General features: G+C 38.1%; 1 protein-coding gene across 2 annotated transcripts in view; it reads right to left on the reverse strand.

The window, feature by feature from the left end:
* The window catches only part of GRIA3 (glutamate receptor, ionotropic, AMPA 3), a 428,954-nt gene that overhangs the window by 308,332 nt on the left and 106,473 nt on the right, over positions 1–14,149 (reverse strand). For both annotated transcript variants that reach the window (XM_006885062.1, XM_006885063.1), the window contains exon 3: positions 1,888–2,127. In XM_006885062.1, coding sequence (XP_006885124.1) covers positions 1,888–2,127 — 240 coding nt within the window. The remainder of the gene's footprint in view (positions 1–1,887; positions 2,128–14,149) is intronic.

Genomic DNA, 14,149 nt, shown 5'->3' on the forward strand with positions numbered 1-14,149 from the left:
TATAAAAGTTAGATTGCTATGCATTGTATAATCCCTGCTGGTGTAAATGGCTAACACACATGAAAACCAGCCAAAATATTGACAGTTAAGGTTTATAAGAGGAGCCTTAGAAGAAAAAGTTAGTCATATAATTCTGAAACTTCAGTAATCAAGAGGAGGTACCCAAGAATTGGAATCAACTGGTTAGTGCACCAGACTGCATTGTGTACAGTTCATAAAAGTAGATTAATTCATCCTCAGTGTCTGAGAAATGAAATGAAGTTTAGTAAGTTGTGAATTAAATATTCAGGTGATTTTGGTACTCTAGCTAGGCAAGGCTCTACATGAACACACAATACTCTTTTCTAACCCTGTCCTTTGTTCATGCTGTTTTCCCTGCCCTCGTCTCTGTTCTCACTTGCAATCCAAAAATTTGCCTGTCTTTCAAGGTCCAGTTCCTACAGCAAGCCTCTCTGACAACTCTACTTTTCCAAAGTGCTGTCTTTCCACATTTTTTATAGCAGCCAGAGCCAGTATCATGTTGTGTAGCACTGAATTTCATATTGTTCTGTGTTGTTTGTGAATAATTTCGTCAATGTCTTTTCTGTCCACTCACATTTAAATGATAGCATACATAGCATCTATCACAGGATTTGAGCACACTATTGGGTGTTGATAACAGTTTGTAGAATTGACTAATAAACTGATAATATATAGGTTGGGGTTAGTAGCAAGATCAAGTGTCCTGTGTCTGGTATAATGTCCTACAAATTTCAAAATCAGAGAAAATTACATTAAGAAGGGACACACTTCACTTTAGATAAAAATTCCAAGGCTCCTGGAGCTTCCAAAATTGGTCAAGAACAGAGAGCTTGAACTAGTCCTCTGGTCTCCTGCTTCAAGTTCATGACAATTTATGACGTGTAAAGATAAACGTAATAGGCAAACACAGGCCTTAGTATTTGCTGATAGGTTTTGATGAAGCAGCAAGTGAAAGTAAAGAGTGAGCTGAGCTTCCAAGAGATAAATAGCCATTCCAGTTAAGTTACCAAGAAGGAATTCCTTCCCTGGTATCCTAAGTCAGAGAGAACCATCCTCAGGCCTATGACCAGAGTTAGAGCAAACAGTTGATAAAGTAACATTGTCTTTTGAAATGATCCCTTGATTTTTTTTAAAAAAAAACAAACCCTCAAAGATAACTACACTGTGGAGAAATCTGTTTAGCTGATTTATGATTTGTGTGTTTAGCTGATTAATAATTACCACTTACTTGACAGTGTTCAGCACATCACAACAACAACCGTATCATCTTCAAGATAATATCCTTAATCTTATAGACTGTTTCAACAGAGGGTCTCTTCCACATATTATCTCTCTTTAGAAAAACCTTCTATCCCAAAACATCAACTTTAGCATGTTTCTGTTGATTATTTTCATCAGGCTATTATCTGATGATGAAATATCAGATATATTTCATCAGGTTAATCCCCTGGTGGTGGAAGGCCTAATGCAATCTGGTGCAACAAGCCCTGGAAGCAGGAAACAAACTAACTCAGCTTATTTCTCTCTCCATTTTAGACAAGGGTGCATTTTCTCGGTGTATTTCAGTCTAGATTCCCTTTTTGGAGAAGGAATCTTTTTCAACAACAGTGACTAAATAACCAGGAGAGCAGTCTAAACCTCTGTCCAGGGGTCACTGGAAGAGGACATGTACACTTTGAAAAATTAGACTTGAAAATCACCATTGCCTCGATTTTTTTTTTGATCTTCAGTTTGTTTTGCATGTCAAATAAATTCAAAGAGAGTGTGTGATTTTATTCATTGGGAGAAAATGGAACATGAGTTGCAGAAGGTTAAATACCACTGTTAAATAAATAACCAAAGAAGAGAGGAGCTGCTTTTGCTTACCTCTTTCTGTGTCATAGAGGTACACGAACTTCTCCCACTTGTAGTGACCCAGAAGACTCAGAATAGCACCCTTCAAGGCTGGGCGCATCTGGATGACAAACTGCACATCTGCGTCAGTGGGGAAACTGGGCGTGACAAAGGACGTGTGCAGGGCCCCGCAGAAGGAGGTCAGGGTGTTCATTGACATCTGGTCATAGAATCCAAAGATGGCATACACCCCTCTCGAGAATTGGGAGCAGACTGTAATGAGAAATAGAGAGAGGAAAATGTCAAAAATTCTGTGGTCCCTTGTTGCAGCCTATAGGGCTGGAAATGCTGTGCACAGTTAGGCACTAGCTCTACATTACCAGTCACAAAAGAAAACAATGGTTTCTGAAAATCTTGGGGAACCTTCTTGCCAAGGAAAAGAAGAGTAAGTTAGTACCTACTCTTAAGTCAATGTAGTTAGTTCTCTATGTACATCATGAACAGAACTCCAAGAATACATGTGAAAGAACAAGGTGAAGGCTGTCATACACTCTTTCAGCAATCTTTTTATCCCATTCCCAAGGCACTCAGCACGCTTATTTTCACACCACTGCTTGCCAGGGACCTCTAGGTGTACCCAGGTCCCTTCAATATAAGACTGTCTTTTTATTTTTTTTTTTAGAAAATGTATATTTGGTATTAATAGGTTTGACCATATTCTTTTTAAAAAATTTCCATTCATTCATGGTTACACATTTTCCTCCTTGTTCCCCCGCCTCACCCCCCAACCCCTGTGCACTTTTTTCTTTGGAAAAAAATTCTTTCATTGTTGTACAGCCCCCACCCACCCAAACCACTTTACTATGCAACTCTTATTCTGGACTCTTGAAGATATGATTGTCCTAATGAACAGAACGTATACCCCAAATTCCTAGCAAAATACCATCTTCCCTAGACCTCCCTAAAACACCCTATAAAAGGGAATTGTCCTTGTCTGCTTTCTCACTATCTTGACCTTCTCTGTGCATGGTCACTTGGTGTCCCTCTCAGACCATGCAATAAAGGCCTGTTTATTTCTTGAGGGTGTGGGGAAGATAGGACTGTCTTTTGTCTCATGGTGTCAGTGCTTTTTCGAATAGATGACCATGATGGCTGATGATGTAGATAAACTATTAATATGTCTGCTAGATTACATATGTTTTTATCCCAACTTCATTGTGATTTAGACCCTTAAGATAGGATGCAAATGAAAGATCTATTGTCATTGAGTTGATTCTAATTGATTGTGATCCCATCTGTGTCACAGTATGACTGCTCCATAAGGTTTAAAGGCTGTGACCTTGCAGAAGTAGATCACCAGGTCTGTGTTTGCAGGCATCTCTAGGTGAGTTTGGCTAGTAATTGAGCACTCAGATATCTAATAGCGAAGTAGACATTGTTTGTATGACCCAAGAGGATTTTCTATTCCAGGAAGTCCTTTAGAAAGATGAGCCTTTGGCTGTTGCTGTTGACTCCATGTCCTAGTAACTCTATGTACAATAGTACAAAACTTCGTCTGATCCTGTGCTCTCTTCACAATCTCTGCTGTGTTGAACTTCACTGTTATAGCCATTGTGTTAATCCATCTTGTTGAGGTTCTTCTTTTTTACTTTCTCATTTTCCAAGCATGATGTCTTTTTCAAAGGATCAGCCTTACCTGACAATGTGCCCAAAGTATATGAGATGAAGTCTCACCATGTTTGCCTCTCAGGACCATTCTGGCTACACTTCCTCAAAAACAGATTTATTTGTTCTTTTGGTGGTCTGTGGTAGATTATGTATTCTTCAACAATACAATAATCCAAAGGCATCAATTCTTCTTCAGTCTTCTCTGTTCATTGTCCAACTTTCATATGCATATGAAACAACTGAATATAGCATGGCTTGAGTAGATGCACCTTAATCTTTAAAGTGATGTTTTTGCTCTAGCACTTTAAAGAGATCCTGAGCAACTGCTCTGCACATTGAAATACATTCTTCGATTTCTTGGCTACTGCTCCCATGAATGTTGATTACAGAAATGAATAAATGAAATCTTTCAATATTTTACCATTTATAATAATATTTATTGGTTCAGTTGGTGAGAATTTTTGTTTTCTTAAATTGGAGAAATCCAATGAGCAAAAACCATGAAAATACTTTTCAGAAAGAAAGACATTCAGATGGCTAACAGACACAGGAGGAAATGCTCAAAATCACTGGCAGTCAGAGAGATGCAAATAAAAACAACAAGAAGATATCATCTCACTCCAGTAGCAGGAGGAAGTTTGACAAGACAAGACAGCAAGCAATAAATGTTGGAGAGGATGTGGAGAGACTGGAACTCTCATGCACATCCGTTCTAGAAGGCAGTCTGGCATTTCCTCAAAAAACTGAACATAGAAGTCCCATGTGATTCAGCTATTATATTGCTAGGAATACACCCCAAGGAATTTAGAATTGAGACAAGAATGGTGCTATGTCCACCTCTGTATATAGAAGCATTATTCACAATGACAAGAAAATGGAAAGAGCCCAAATGTCCATCAACAAACGAATGGGTTGTGAAATTGTGGCACATTCACATGATGGAATACTATGCAGCACTCAGAAGCAATGATTTTGAAAAATACTGAATAGCAGGGGAGAGTCTAGAAAGCCTAATGCTGAGTGAACTCTGTCTCATAAGGACAAATACTGTATAAGACCATCACCGTAAAAATAGAAGGATAACTATTAATATGTGTATAAATGTCCAAAAGGGGAAAGGGAAAATAGGAAGGGGAAGGGTCGAAATCACTAGGATAGCAGAGTTTAGTGGGTGGATATTAGAGGAGGTGAAGGAATAGGAAGCATTCAATGAGGATTTGAAGGGACAGTGTAATAATAGGCACAGATGAATGGAAATTCTATAAAATACAATATATATGAACTATTGTATGAAACAGTATAAAATAAAGATTGTACTAAACACAGTGTATATGAATGAAACACAATGGAAACAAGTTTTTGCATGAAAACCAAAAAGGGGGGGGGAAGGAAGAGGAGGGAGTGGTAGAAAAGGAGGAAGGAGAGATGACTACTTGGATAGTGGAGACTGGTGGGTGGAGGAGAGGAGACCAAGTGGGGAAAGGTACAGTGGGGACTTAGGGGGACAGTATGATAATAGACATGAGTAGGTTATAGTTAATCATATAGTGCATAAGGGATTGTGTTGGACACAATAAAGCACAGTGTGTATGAGTGGGTATATGCAAATCAATTTTTTAAAAGTGGAAGGGGATGAAAAAAATGTATGATAGAAATGAACACTGGATATTGTAGATTTAGAAAGTGTGTAATTCCACCTTTGGCCAGTACTTGATTGATGTTTCGTTGTTGTTGTGTACCATAGAACCAGAACCAACCCATAGCTGACCCTCAGGTGGGTTTTCAGAGGCAGTTAATCACACAGGAGGAGACTGCCCATCCTCCTGCAGAGTCAACTGAATGCCTTTGGGATTACAGTGCAGCTTGTGGCCACTAGGCCACCAGAGCTCCAGTGCTTGATTAGAAGTACTGAAAGACAAGATCTGCCCTGCAGATAAGTTTGTTCAAAGCAGTTAATTGCACAGGAGGAGATTTCCCATCCTCCTGCAGAGCAACTGGTGGATACAAGCTGTGTTCCTTTGGTTTGACAGAGCAATTCCTTACCAGTAGGCCATCAGAGCTCTCTACTGTCTGTTAGTAACAGACAAATTGGTGCTTTGAACACACTTTAGAATGTTTGAAGAGAATATGTGGCTTGAGAGAGGAGTTAAATGGAATCTTTTCAGCCACTGGCATGTTAAAATAAATTAATATCTCTGGTTACATGTGTAGACAGTAGGGAAGCACATGGGAAAACTTTGATAAGACAGGTGGATCAGATAATAGATTGAGTAGGGTCTGAAGTCTTTTCTAAGAGGAGGAACAGTAAAATATTTTCAGCATCAAAAGGACATAAGGCATGTACAGTAGGATGTTGTTGTTATGTGACATTTAGTTGCCTGCGACTCATAGCGACTCTATGTACAATAGCCCTAAACCCTGCTCTATCCTATGCCAATCTTATTGTCTCTGACACGCCTACTCCCATTGCCCCAGTCACTGAATCAATCCATCTCATCAAGGGTCTTCCTCTCTTGCACTGACCCTCCACCCTCCCAAGTATGGTATCCTTCTCCAAGGATTGGTCCCTCCTTGCAACTTGTCAAAAGTATTTCAGATGAAGCTTCAGAATCCTTGTCTCCAAGGAGCAGCCTGGTTTAAGCCTCTCCAGGTTGAACCTGTTTGTTTTCTAACAGTCCATGGTATATTCAATACTCTTCTCCAGCACCATAGCTCAAAAGTATCAATTCCCCTTCTATCATCCATAGTCATTATAATTGCATAAACTATGGACTGTATCAGGTGCAACCTTAGTTTCCAGACTGACATCATTGCTCTTCAGTACTTTGGAGAGGTCTCTGATGGCAGACTTTTGCAATGCAATTTGTCTTAATTTCCTGGATGCTGGTACCAAGAGTGTCAATTGTGGAGCCAAGCAAAGTAAAGTAGGATGAAACATGAGTGACAAACCAATTAACTCCATTTACTGTTGCTGTCTTATGAAATAGAGTTCTCAGTATCTGTGATTTCTTGCTTTCCATGTATGCTCTTTAAACATATTTTGATTGAATTCTTTCCCTTTATCAGTCAAATTCATTAATCATTGGTTTGAGGGTATTGCTGCAAAAGTCATTATCAGCCATTTAAGCATCTCCATCTGAAAACCATCACCTTCAATTTGAAGAACTCTAACACATATATACACACACATACACCTCTTCATGAAAAGAATGAAGCCAAGTAGATAATGAGTATGTGGTGCTTTATGACAGGGGCCAAATGGGACATACGAAAGGGAACACTACACATCATTTTGGCCATCACCAAAGGAAATATCAAAAGGGAGCACCATTCCCAAAGCAAGCCTGTAGAAGGAGAATTTTGCAGTGCCATGCCAAATCTGGGCTGAGGCTCATCTTCAGCATAAACATCTCAATAATACATGTAATGATACCAATCAGTAGGTAATCGGAACGGTCCAGGCACTGTGTTAAGTGCTATACAAATATGATCTCATTCGGTTTTGCAATGACATTATGAGGCATTGCTGTTATTCCTATTTTATAGATAAGAATTCTACAACCTAAAAACTATTGTCTCTTAAGCAGAAGAGTTTGGATTTAAACCCAAGTCCAATTTGAATACTCACACTCTGGGACTTACACCCAACAATGACTTAAAAGAAATTTTTTTTTGGCCAAAATGAAGTAAGTTTCCCAGTTGTAGCAAGTAGAAATACAGGATTCCCACTTAACTTTGAATTTTAGATAAACAATATTAATTTTTTTAGTATAAGTATGTCCAAAATTCTTACTTATATTTAAAAACTATTGTTATTTTTTTTAAATCCATTTTAACCAGAAATCCTGTATCTCACTTGGCAACCCCAGGTCTTGGAGCTGGAACAAACATAATGGTTTCAAGGTAGGGAGGGGTGGGAGGGTAGAAGCAGAGGAATGAGGATGTGCAGGGGGCGGCAGGGAGGAGGGGGATTAATCATGGGGTTGCACAATTTGAATGAGTGGGACATTGAGGGAAATTGGAAGAATCTGTTCAGGAAAACAATGTATTTGAATTTTGTAAATAAACTACTAAAATAATAAAAAATTAACTAAATTTAAAAAAAATGATTGAAAGGGTAGCTAGTAATTATCAGATCTATACAAACTAACATGCAAGGCCTAGGGGAAAAAATGAGGATCCCTGAGCACTATTCAAGGATAGCCTCTTGGGAAAATGCAATATCTTTTTAACAACCTGACTAGTTTATGGGCATGCATTGAGAGAGGAAAAATTTTCGGAGAAAGGAAAATCTATAGATGTGAGCCACTTAGTGTTTCATAAGCTTTTGAAAGGTTGGCAGGAAATAAAATAAAAGTACCAAAAAAATCATTACTAGTTCAGAGTCTTTCAAATTTTATTATATTCATGAATTTATATGTTTTTGGACTAGAATGAGGAAGCTCTGGTGACCTGGTGGTAAGAATCTGCACTGCAATCTCAAAGGCATGCGATTCGAATCTGCCAACTAGTCCATGAAAGAAGGATGGACAATCTCCTCCCGTGTTAATACTGCCTCTAAAATCCCACGGGAGGGTCAGCTATCTGTGTTGACAGGAGATAAAACTAAATATGTTAGTATGGTAGTGAAAGATTGGCTAATGAAAAAGTCTTGTATCATTCTTATAATCCTCTTTTTGAACTTCTACCAGTACCAAAAAATCATTACTAGTTCAGAGTCTTTCACATTTTATTATATTAATGAATTTATGAGTATTTGGACTATAATGAGTATCCAACTTAAGAACTATATAATAATATCAATAATGTATTTCTACTATATGTGACTCCTTTGTCCCATCCCTTTGTCTTGACATCTCCTCTTAAGGTAACTACTATTCTAAATTTTTTATTTGCCATTATCTTGGCCATTTAAAAAATATAAAAACACTTAGACAACATATAGGCAGTGTCTAGTTTACAACTTGCCTACAACTCTGAATTATAAATCAGGCTTGTAAAAGCCTATTTTATTAAAAATTTGAAGTACATACAATGACTCTTAATAACAAACAAGGTGTTACTTTGCTACACACATCAAAGCATTATTATCATTATTGCTGCATTATTGTAAAGATATTTTAGTGTATGACAGTGTTTCTTTAATAGTTTTTATATAGGCAATTATACACTTTATACTAAAACATTTGACTAACTGATAATACATACCAACTGTTAACTCAGCAAATTTTACTTTCAGATTTAGAAACAACGCTTATTCATAATCTCAGGATTGTCCATATTTTTATTACTTGTTTCACAAAAGCCCCAAACCATTTTAAAAAGGGAGTAATATTGTATAGATATATAACCAGACTTCAATTAGATCTTCATGAATTATCTACAGGAAAGATCTAGTAAAATCTTCAAACAATGAAACAAATGAAGACCTTATAAGAACATGTGGGTGAGCAGATGAAAGAGAATGTACTGAAAATGAAAAATTCTAAACAAAGTATGAGAGGCTTGCGGCTATTGGTCATGACTCAGGTAAAAGACTTACGAATATTATAGATCAAACACAAATCCTCAGGGAACAATGAGTTACTGTGGTCCAAAAAAGCAGACACACAATGTTGGACATCAGCAAGAAGAGTTTTAGGAGAAAAATCAATAAACATTCTTCTTCCATACAAAACAAAGACACAATTGTTCTATAAATAAGGACTATTGTGTGTAGTTACTGTTGTTGCTGTTAGGTGCCATCAAATTGGTTCCAACTCATAGTGGCCTTATGTACAGCTAAACAAGATGCTGTCTGCTACTTTGCCATTCTCACAATTGTTATGTTGGAGCCCACTGTTGGAGCCATTGTATCATTTCATATTTTTGAAAGTCTCCTTTTTGTTGACACTCCAGTACGTGTAAAATGAATAGAAAGCTCGGAGAGGAGCAACTCAGTACAAGGACAATTGCTATATGAGGACAAGGTTAATCATCTCTATGAGAAACTAGGGCATAAAGGACCTTTGAGTGTCTTCTCATAGTGTGGTCCTTGAGCCTATTCCTGGCTGCAGAAAGTACTGCCAAATGGAACAGTGAATTGACCCAAAGGACAGTTTTTTATATTTCTAGATTCATTAAATGGTTGAGCTGGAAAGAACATAAAGTTAATTTAATTCACTGGTTTTCAACCATAGCTTTAAATGATGGAATCCTTTCTCCAAATGAAATTTTATGTAGATACTTTCTTAGTTGCTGTTATCTTCAACTCACAGTGACCTTAATGTGTAAAAGAACTAAATGATATCAAGTCCTATTCCAACTTCATGATTTTTGTTTGTTTGCCTTCCCATCTAGGGAGCTGATTTTTCCAGCACTAAATCAGACAATATCCTATTATGATTCATAGAGGGATTTCCCCTCTATTGCTTAGTTTTTTTAGTTTCTCTCCAGGGTTTTCTTGTTACTCTGTCCCAATCTGGAAGTCTGCTGATACTTGTCTGCTATGCATAACCATCCTAGTATGTGAAATACCAGTGGCATAGCACTCAGTACTATAGAAACATGCAAGCTACCATAGTACAACCAACTGATGGATGGATGGTGGATGTGAAAAAGTACAATGTAGAAAAGGAACAAATGAAGGGAGCTTTTTGGATTGCAACTGGTTTCACTAGTCTGATGCCTTCTTATCATCTTTCTCTTGTGGAGCAGCTGGTGGATTTGACCTTTTTGTTCTCAGCACAATTTCTTATTACTAAGCTACCAGAGTTCCCTAGTTATGAATCAGTGTTCTTAGAAATTCTTTATCAGCACCCCTGTCCACACCACCTACTCTAAGGCTTTCTAGGGCATCATGGGTCAGGATTCACCTCACATAAAGAATGATTTCATTTCAAAGCCTAGATATTACTCAAAGTAGCATGGCTGGATTCACCAAGACTTTCTCCATGATCTATGTCATGATCTACCTATTGCATATTCTCTTAGTTCCTTTCAGCCCTAAATACTTGCAATGAAAATTGATGGCAGGTAGATGATCTTTTGGGACTTGTAATTCTTTTGGAGGGATATCTATTTCCTTTATCTGACTGCTTAATGAATCCACCCCATTTCTTTATCTCAGACAAGTCCTTGGTTGAATGCTGATGGAAGAAACATTTCTCTTGGCAATCTTCTGAATTTATGAAATGTAGAAAAAAGGACAATGCCTTCCAAGACAGTGAGAACTTAGTTCTAATTTTGGCCCTGCCAATCACAAATTGAATGACTCTGTGTCTCAGGATAGGACAGTGATTACATAGGTAGGTTTTGGAGTTAAACTATGTAGGTTAACATCTTAAGTCCATTGTTTATCTCTACGCATCTGACCCAGTTTCTTCATCTATAAAATTAGGATGATAATAATTAATCATCATCATCATCCTTATATCTGTTTCAATATTGCTGTGAGAATGAAAATTACTTATTTCAGTTGAAGTGCCTGTTACATTGCCTGCCATACAACAGATGCTCAGCTAGTCTATCTGTTTATTCACAAAACAAATAATTCTTTCGCATCTACTCATTCTGATGGCAAGGGAGCAAGGGAGCTCTGATGACCTAGTGGAAAGGAGTTGCATTGCCAACCCAAAGACAGATATTTCAAATCCACCAGCTGTTCCATGGGAAAAAAAGGGATAATCTCCTCCCATGATATTAGCTGACTCTAAAAACCTGTTGGAGGGTCCTCTCTGTATGTGTAAGTTCTGACTCGACACCACACAACAAGAATAACCATACAAGAATAACAATCTGATGGCCTAGCACATAATGTGTTGTGCTGCTCACCAGAAGGTCAACAGTTTGAATTCACCATGGAAGAAGATGAGAAGTCTCTGTGACTGAAGAGTTGCCATAAGTTGGTGTCAACTTGATGACATTGGTTTGATTTTGTTAAATGGTGGTTTTGGTGGTGTGCTTTTTTTTTTTTAATGTACCACACACTGTGATAGATGTTGAGTAATTCAGAAATAAGAAAGATCTCATAGAATTTATGTATCAGTAAGGGAGGGAAAAGATGATAAATCAGACAAATAAGTAGAATATAAAGTGTATCATAATGATAAATGTGGTTTTTTTATTATTGTCATAAGGTGAGGATGAAATGAGATGATGCATGGAAAATTCTTAGCACAATGCCTCTTATACATAAAATGAGGACTAAATAGTTCTTTCTTTGTGTCTTTCCTCTTGCCAGCTCCCTTTGGGCTGCAGGCCAAACCCACCAGTCATTCCAAGGGAGAAAGATGAGGCAATCTGCTTTTGTAAAGATTTACAGCCTTCGTGACCCTATGGAGTAGTTCTCCCCTGTCCTGTAGGGTCACTGTGAGTCAGAATCCACTTCTTAGTAATAGGGTTAGCCCTCAGCTGGCTCCTGGTACTGTCCCTCAAGCAAGTATTGCACTCATTTTCACATTGAGTCCCCATGTAGCACAGCTTTACTTTGTATTTCACCTTCCCTATCAATTCTTTGGAGCTCTTTCTTCTTTTCATTTCCTGGGTAAAAATGGGTTAAGAAAGAATGTGCTGTTATTCTCTCTCTCTCTCTCTCTCTCCTTTGTGCTGCTTAAATGCTGTCTCCACCTGGGGTTTCTGTGCCTTCCCAGTATGAAATATCTTATGTTGTCTGCTCTCTGAGTGTCACTGTCTCCATCTTTTCCCAATAGCAAAACACCAAATCCTTCTCATTGAAGATGTTGTTTCTGACTACCTCTTGGAGTCCTGGGACTCTAGTGTAGCTCCCCAGCTGTGTTCTCTTCAATGGTGAGTGACAAGCAAGGCTGGAGCCAGCTGTCATGCTTTTATTTATAGTCCCCAAGTCGGTAGGGTCGGGGCAGGTATTGTTAATGTACAGTGTGGGAGCTAATTACACCAGCCATATTCCAAAAGGCATCATTACAAAAATGTCAAACAATTTGATTACCCCAAAGATCAGAATAACAATATTGCATATCATTTACGGAACACTTTTCATAGCCTTTTGAATCGAAAGGAAAAAAGGAAACTGAAGTCTCTTGCTGGCTTAATGATCACATTTGAAAGAAACAAAAATGAAAAATATAGCTAAAAGGGGGTTGGCAGAGACACATCACAAGAAGGTGCAATAATATCATATAGTACAGTGAATTCCAATGGATCAAAGAAGCTTAGAGCTGGGAGGGGCCTCAAGAGAACACAGAGTCCAGTGCTTCCTAAACTTGTAGTATTGTTCCATTAGTAAGTTTCCACTCTGGTGAAATTGGAGTGTGTGTGTTTGTGTTTATGTATATGCTTGTGTGCATGTATGTGTATATGTGTGTTCTATGTGTTACATTTTTGTGTTGGTGTAAGTTTGAAAACTCTTTTTAGGAAGGATAGTTATTTCCTCCCCCTCACCCCATATCTTTCCTACTTATTTTATATAATTTATCATATAAGGTTAAAAAAAGAACTCCACATAAAATGAAGCAGGAAAGATAAGGGGTGAGGGGGAGGAAATAACTATCCTTCCTAAAAAGAGTTTTCAAACTTACACCAACATATATAGCTTCAATACAAGCGACTCGACGGCACATAACAACAACAACAACAACAACATAGCTTCAATATGGATTGAAGCTCAATATTAAGAAAACAAAGATCTCCACCACTAGGGCAATTGGCAGCATCATGATAGAAGGAGAAGAGGTTGAGATATTTTTGGGTTTTTATAAATTGTGATTTTAATGAAAGTTTACAGAAAAGTTGGATTTTCATTCATTGATTGTTGCTAATTTTCCTCCCTATCCCCACCCAGTTCACTTTAAAAAATTTTTTTTAGTTCATTGTTGCACAATTTCCTCCCTCTCCCACATACTTCCCCAAGTCCACTTTGCAATGCACTTCTTTTTCGGGACTGTTGTCATTCAAATAATGCCCACTCACATAATTCCTTTTAAATAGATTGTTGAGAGCTTCAGGTTGATTGACTCCACAATCAACACTCTTGGTACCAGCAGCCAGGAAATCAAAAGATGAATTGCATTGGAAAAAACTGCTGTCAGGGACCTCTCCAGAGTACTGAAGAGCAACGATGTCAATCTAGAGACTAATGTGCACCTGATCCAGGTCATGGTCTTCACAATTACTTGCTATACCTCTGAGAGCTGGACAATGACTAAGGATGATAGAAGAACAATCAATGCCTTTGAGTTGTGATGCTGGCAAAGAGTATTGAGCATACCATGGACTGCCGAGAGAACAAGTAAGTCTGTCCTAGAGATGGTGAAACCAGGGTGCTCCTTGGAGGCAAGGATTTTGAAACTCCATCTGACATACTTTAGGCACATTTCCAGGAGGTACCAGTCCTTGGAGAAGGACATCATACTTGGAAGGGTGGAGGGACAGCACAAAAGAGGAAAAGCCTAGATAAGACTGATTCACTCAGTGGCTGGGGTAATGAGGGGTAGGTGTGTCAGAGACAATGAAATTGGCTCAAGATAGAGCAGGGTTCAGAGCTGTTGTTCATAGGATCACTATGAGTTGCAAACAACTGACAGCACATAACAAAAAAAATATCTGAGCCTTTTATACACATATATACACACATCATAAGTAGAGGCAGAATAATACCCCCTTCAAAGAT

Source organism: Elephantulus edwardii, unplaced genomic scaffold, assembly GCF_000299155.1.
Source record: "Elephantulus edwardii isolate Elephantulus edwardi_28Jun2011 unplaced genomic scaffold, EleEdw1.0 scaffold00040, whole genome shotgun sequence".
Taxonomy (NCBI): Eukaryota; Metazoa; Chordata; class Mammalia; order Macroscelidea; family Macroscelididae; genus Elephantulus; species Elephantulus edwardii.